General features: G+C 45.8%; 1 protein-coding gene across 5 annotated transcripts; it reads left to right on the forward strand.

Moving 5' to 3' along the window:
- The first annotated feature begins 1,098 nt into the window (after positions 1 to 1,098).
- On the forward strand, positions 1,099 to 4,089 carry LOC139047544 (uncharacterized). 5 transcript variants are annotated; one of them, XR_011507204.1, is made up of 5 exons: positions 1,099 to 1,382; positions 1,451 to 1,576; positions 2,363 to 2,434; positions 3,157 to 3,234; positions 3,856 to 4,089. XR_011507204.1 is itself a non-coding variant. In XM_070521370.1 (5 exons), exons 1-5 carry the CDS (start codon positions 1,229 to 1,231, stop codon positions 3,973 to 3,975), a joined length of 516 nt encoding a protein of 171 aa, XP_070377471.1. In that variant the 5' UTR covers positions 1,099 to 1,228; the 3' UTR covers positions 3,976 to 4,089. The 5 variants fall into 5 exon arrangements, 2 of the variants coding, with proteins under 2 accessions (XP_070377471.1, XP_070377472.1); XR_011507202.1 differs by lacking the exon at positions 2,363 to 2,434 and adding an exon at positions 2,813 to 2,890; XM_070521370.1 differs by lacking the exon at positions 2,363 to 2,434 and adding an exon at positions 2,813 to 2,890 and having other exon boundaries at positions 3,896 to 4,089.
- The last annotated feature ends 2,661 nt before the right edge of the window (positions 4,090 to 6,750 follow it).

The raw sequence follows: 6,750 nt of genomic DNA on the forward strand, positions 1-6,750 counted from the left end.
TCAGGCACTGCAACACTTCCTCCAGTCTACAGAGGCGGGTGGGAAAATCGGGCGAAAGAATAACCGCATTATCTAAGTAGCACAGGCACGTTTCCCACTTGAAACCACGCAAAAGATGGTCCATCATATGCTCAAATGTTGCGGGGGCGTTGCAAAGCCCGAAAGGCATGACACGAAATTCATATAGGCTATCTGGTGTTACAAAGGCTGTTTTAATTTGGTCTTCGGGTGCCATGGGGACTTACTTGCCAATAGCCGCTGCGTAGGTCGATAGAAGAGAACTCCGCGCCTTGGAGACAGTCAAGGGCGTCGTTAATTCTCGGAAGAGGGTAAACATCTTTACGAGTTATTTTGTTAAGACGACGGTCATCGACAAAGAGTCGAATCGATCCATCCTTCTTAACAAGAACAACGGGAGACGCCCAGGGGCTACCCGAAGGCTGAATGATGGCGCGCTTGAACATGTCAGCTTGAAACGTCGATAACACGGCCCTCTGTCGCAGATACACGATATGGTCTTGTCGCCGTAGCGCCCTGGTACCCGTGTCGATGCGATGACAAACAGTTGACGTGCGGCCTAAGGGAACATGCTGGCAGTCGAAAGACGAACCCAAGTTGTCGAGAAGGCGTAGAAGCTGGGCGCCTTGAGAAACAGTCAACGTGTCGGCGACGGAGCTATGTAAAACATCGGGCGAAGTCGGCTCCTCCGCGGGGTTGCAGGTCGCTCCGGCAACCTCATGAGTGGCGATGGGACCAGTTGGTACGTCAATGACAGCAGCAGGGTCGACACACTGGGCACGGCCAACGCACTCCCCACGAAGCAAAGTGAGAGGACAGGATAATCGGTTGGCGACGAGCAATCTGCTGACGCCGGCAGGCATGAACGTCCAAAAGAGCGAAAGGCAGCGGGGAACATTTGCGACGAGCGAAAATTGCAGATGGCGTAAAAAGTGCGCTGGCATCAGCAACAATGTTGCATGACACTGTGGCAAGGGCAGATGAGTGCGGTGGAATTGACCGGTTCCAAATTATCTTCTGTGCACAGGCGCCAAGCCGCCGCGGCGCGAGTGCCCCTTGCGATGGCTGTCGTAACTAGATTTGGTTTGAAAACAGCGGGGAGCAACGCGGCTACTCCGAACGGTGTTGCTGCGGGAACTGGTGGCTGCGCTTGTGGTTTTTTCAAGTATGGCCGTTAATTGTGTCGCCTTCGGGTGTAAGAACTACTATTATGGAAACGGAAACTCGAGCTTCTTCCGAATCGGGAAAAATGTCTGCGAAGAAAAGGGCTCTGTGGATATCTGCTGTGAGGCGTGCAAACCCGGACGGCTCATTGTGGCAGTCAACAAAGCATGCTCGAATATGCGGGGCGCACTTCATCACCGGTAAGTTTTCTTTAAAAAAAAATACACCTTGTCGCCATCGTGTCGTAATCTTCCTCTGTCAAACGTAGGCCGGCCGTCGAAACTCATCAACCATCCGGACTATGTACCGACAGCGTTCACGTACAGCAAGACTCCGGGCGAGGCTGCTGTACGGCGGCACAACCGCTGTGTGAAAAGGCAAAGTGACTGCAAACGTAAGTAGACGAACGTGCTGTGAAGAAAGCCTGTATTGCTGCCCTGTGGGTCACGATGTTACGTCACTATGGATAGGGACTGCGAAAGGCGCGTGTGAGTGTGAGACTCAGGGTATTTATTCGAGTTCGCTCAGCTCTGAACCATTTGGGGGCCGTCACTAGTTTGGCTGCCTTGTTACCGCAGGCGCTTACATAAGGTACAACACGTCGTCGTGCCAACGTGAAGATGGTTTGTTGTCACGTCAGCTAGCTTTTTATCGGGCGCTCATATTGTGTGTTCTAACGTATGTACCATCGCTGGCCGTGTTTCGTACGTTTCCTTGGTATGCACACTAACAGGACAGCGCGAGCCGAACTACCCCGCCCCCTTTGTTCCTCTATCTTTCCCCCTTCCTTGTTTTTCTTCTTTTCTTTTTTTTTGCTCACGCGATCTTGCACAGTGCGCTGCTCTGAGTTTTACGCATTTACACTGCTATAATTTTCTAATGTAAATACAGCACACCAGTTATTTTATGAGACGGACGCACTAAATCGCGCAGTCAACTGTATTTGCTTGTAACACAAAGATGACATTATTTTGCAGTGCAACAATGCAGTCCATTAGCATTTCCGTTTCTGAAAAGTTAGCATGACCTGAAACTTAAAGGCAACAAAAATGTGTTATTGTAATACAGTATGTAATAATCTGAGTATAACGAACTTTTCAGCCTTAATGTAACAATTTCTCAAAGTATCTAAACATTGTTGCTTGGCTGTATGTAATATATCATGTGTATAAACTTGCAGGAGCTGCGAACACAGGTTCCGGTCTTAAGAAACAGCTCCAGTTTTGAATCCCCGGACACTCAGCGTACTGCAGTCAGTGAAGAGCAGCATGCTATACTTCCTATTTAATACATAAGTTTAGTTCATTCAACGACTTGCAACCTTACGTAAATGATATATTGGAATCGTGCTTCACTGGAATAACCCTTGTGGGAGAGACACGTGCAACGGAAGAATGGCAGGACTACTGGCATTTTAACCCATTTATTGATTAAATGTCACATTACTAAAATAATGCAAAGGCTCTTTCCAGTCAACTATTTTCAATTGTGTCACATGTCGTAGGGTCAGGAGCCTAAATATGTCCAATCTCTCGTGCCAATCGTACTTGAAAGGAAATAACCAGTTTACCACTATGATATTTATGATATCGTACTCAGCAACAGTACAGAGGTTATCTTTTTTCACAAGTTGATGCAGGAATGGAGCTTTCACAACACGGCAGGAAAAGTTTAGAAGCTTTACTGCAACTTAAACCAACAATAAATGGTGAGTTAGGAACTTCCCTATAGTGGCGCATAACGTCTATTGTCGTGCTCTTAAACTTTTTAGTATAATGAAAACACAAGGGACAAAAGATTATTTTAAAATGTGTCGCCAAGGCGCATTTATCATTTATCAGATCACATTTACAAAAGAAGTTACACAAGAAATAGTTCACAAGCTTAAGAGCTGGTTAGCTGCTGGTTATTTGTTGTCAGGGTGAACATGCCATCCGACTGTTATTGCAACTAAGTGACTGATTCTGATTTTAGATGACCCTGACACATCTACGCATGATTTGGATTGTAGCACTGCCGACGTAAGATCTGCTTCTCAAGCATCAGAAAATGGTAAGTTGGAGCTAATTTTGTACAACTGTTCTCAAACTCCATTTTTTGCTGATCAGTGCTTCAAAAGAAAAGCAAAAAGGGTGCATATATAAAACAGGCAAAATAATTATAAATGATTGTGTGACAAAAGGCAAATTCGTTATTTTCCCAGAGGCAGAAATAGTTCCATCACCAATGAAAAGTAGGGCAAACTGTTCATGACCTAGTAGCCCTGCAAGATAAAGTCAAAATGTGCAGTTGTAGTGCTGGCTATGAACACCCATACACAACAGAGGATCATTGCAATGTCTTTCTGGTCATTGCACTCATTATTGCTGCAGTTCAGTGTTCTTAATTGTAGAACTCCTGGAATCAATCAGCACATCCTGCATCAGCACATCGTAACCAAGCGAAGTATACACCCTGAAGATAATTAGGAGAGCTCTAAGCTTGTGCAAGAAGACCGGCAGATAAGTGCGCACAAGGAAGGAGAACGCTCAAGGCCGTAACGCAAAACTCGCCTCTGAACATTTGCGGATGTCCCATGCTGACTCAAAACATCGTCACCATCAGAGCTTTCATCTGCTTTGCTATCATCTTCGAAATCATAAATTGAGTGCTCATTACTAAATTGAAGTGCAGGTGCAGCAGTTTCGAGCAAGAAGCTTTTCTCACGACGCAGCCCTGCCGGACGACGCCATGGGAGCCACTTTCAACAGCTGCACATTGAAACCGGCAGCCCCCCTTGCCTGGATTTTATGAGAGAAGCGAAACCGATACTCTCGGAGACTGGTTGAAAATACCTGATTCACATGCTAGACATGCGGCGGACCTTCAGAAATAGACTTTGTTGCAATAAAACGACTCGGACTCCAAACCAAAGCTTAATTATCACCGCTCAGCACTTTCGGACGGCAAAGCCAGCGATATAATTTAATTCTTGACTTACTGGGAGTCATTTGATTGCAAAATTTTGATGCTTGTGCAGTGTCATCGTGAAAGACACGATTTTTTTTCTCAAGCGCGGCAGAAGGTGACGGCCACACCTTCTTTCGCTACAAGACACGCGCATTGGCTCGCAAAATGTTCCATCGAAAATCGCAACATCACCGGAGCGCGAAAATGTTAAGTGATTGTGACAGTTAAGTGCCTGTGCTGGATGGCCTTAAGTGGATATGAAACGGCTCCAACATGTCGATATCGGCGATCTAAAGTATAGATCACCGCTGATCGATTTTAATATGCATGATAACAAAAACGTTAAGGGCAGTTAAAGACATGCATTCATTTTTTATGACTGTCCGATTTTTCAGATGTTTTCGCAGCCCCTAGGGAGTCAGAAAAATCGGACGTTGACTGTACAACTGACCAAGAGGATGCTTCAAATGATCTATGGGGCGAAGGCGTGGCGGAATGAGGATGAGAACAGACAGGACCGACGAACTGGGGAATTACCAAGAAGGGAAGCGCGCCGCCGCCTCATTGAAGGAGCTTGAGCTCAAGAAGCTGACTGTTCGTTGAAGTTGGTTGAAGCTGAAGTTGGCTGATGCCGAGATGCCGGTGTCCCTCATTCAAACAAAAATAAACTCTTTCAAGCAGTGAAACACAACACTGAGATATTGTGTACGGGTTGAGAGTATGTCAGGACAGCTGAGGTTGACTTCCCAGCTGCTGAGAGACAATCTTGTGAGAAAGTTCAGTCCTCATGTCGATGAGCTTGCTATCAGTTGATAGAAATAGCTCATATTCGAAAATATTTATTTCTGTATGCATCTCCTCTTCATCCGTATTTGAAATGTTCTACTCGATTCGGAATGGGTTTTAGCATTTTTTCCGCTGTGCATTTTACTATCACATTCGTTCTATTTGCTTTTTGAATAAATAGATATTGATGAAGAAATAGCGGTCACTGACCAAGTCAAGGTGAAAATAACAGAGACGTTTCGGGATCCGTACGGGTTCCTTGATCACACTAATATATATATATATATATATATATATATATATATATATATATATATATATTTATAGTACTCCTTACTATTCAAAGTGGATTAAATGAGTTTTTTCTATGTGTCAACATGCTTACTAGAGAGTGACAGCATCGGGCAACATGTTGTCAGCTCGTCTTGAGATAAAACAAAGATCTGGCTCATTCAGGGAATTTTGGGAAGGTGCTCAGGGAAAACAAGGAAAACTCAGGGAATTTGAGAATTCCAACTTGGTAGACACCCTGAAAAACGGAAAATACATCTCGCTAAGCTTTCTTTGGCGCATACAAAGAACCAGGTACAACACGAGACGATTTTAGAGAGTTTTAGAGTAGCGTAAAGCAGCAAACGCAAAGAGTTAGCGTTAGCGTTAGCGTTGCGTGCACCACACTGCGCATGCGCTATACGTAAACGCTGCTGGAGCTCTTACGTACGTACGCTATTTTCAGGATTTAGCGTTGAACGCTAACGCACGCAAGGGGAGCCTTACGTACGGCAAGATGGCGGCGCCAGTCGAAGTGAGAGCAGCCCGCTTCGGATCTATCGAGCCGTCTGCCTGCACTGCTAGGCTCTATCCTTCCCCACTAATGCTCGTGTTTGCCTTAGATTTGTGTGATGATGCTTCGGCAGCGGTGCACAGGTGACAAATGGGCGTTGTTTACAATATACGTTCTCGATTAGCGGCGCAGTAGGCTCAACGAGAGGGTTTGCTCATAGAGTTAGTAGAACAACTCTGTGGGTTTGCTAAATGTGTTTGCTGTATCCGCCTCGAGATGGCGCCGAAGTGTATTTCGCTCGTTCGCTTGGTGTAAAGCCGCATGTGGAACCGATGCATGTCATGTTTTCCGCGGCAAAGCAGAGTAGTGTGGTCGGTGCTGTGGTCACAATGCGTGTGCGTTTTACAAACGACGACGATATGAACCTCGTGAAGGAGGTTTTTGCCTTGAACCCATTCGGATGGACGTCAAGGTGGGCGTCCGTTGCAAAAAATTGGAAAGAAGTGGGAAATCCGCTTTCTGGAAGAGAAATTGCCGGCGAAACATCCCCTCCGGTATAGCTTTGACGTTGAGTGGATCTTGAGGACACGTAGAACCTGCGCGGTCGCTCTCATTCCCGAAGCATGAGTGTGTCTATGTCATCCCAACTTAAAAAGGACACGTAATATGGGTCCCACAGAACACTCGATCGCAGCATGCCAAGATTAATCGGTATGTTTCGCGACTCTCGACAAAACAACGCTCAAACCAAACACCTGCATGCGTAATTAACGCAGCGGCTGTGGCTTTCGATAAGCTTGACTTAGGGACACACTTGCGGATTCGGCATTGGATAAGCTCGACATTTTGTGTGGATTTGGCTTTCCAGTACTTTGTGTCTTTACATCTAGATGGCGCTGTATTTGCGTTAACGTTAACGCTTTTCTCCGTTCCGCTATTCTAAAACACTACCTTGTGCCGCGCAGTGCAGTCTTTTTTTGCGTTAGCGTTGCGTCGCACGCTAACGCTAACGCAAGGGTTTTACGCTATACTAAAACTCTCTTTTAACG

The sequence above is a fragment of the Dermacentor albipictus genome, chromosome 7 (assembly GCF_038994185.2).
Source record: "Dermacentor albipictus isolate Rhodes 1998 colony chromosome 7, USDA_Dalb.pri_finalv2, whole genome shotgun sequence".
Taxonomy (NCBI): domain Eukaryota; kingdom Metazoa; phylum Arthropoda; class Arachnida; order Ixodida; family Ixodidae; genus Dermacentor; species Dermacentor albipictus.

Coding starts and splice junctions, on each gene's coding strand:
- LOC139047544 (XM_070521370.1), top strand. CDS start 1,229: ATGGAAACGGAAACTCGAGCTTCTTCCGAATCGGGAAAAATGTCTGCG. Junction 1,383..1,450: donor CGGGGCGCACTTCATCACCG/GTAAGTTTTCTT, acceptor TGTCAAACGTAG/GCCGGCCGTCGAAACTCATC. Junction 3,235..3,895: donor TTCTCAAGCATCAGAAAATG/GTAAGTTGGAGC, acceptor CTCACGACGCAG/CCCTGCCGGACGACGCCATG.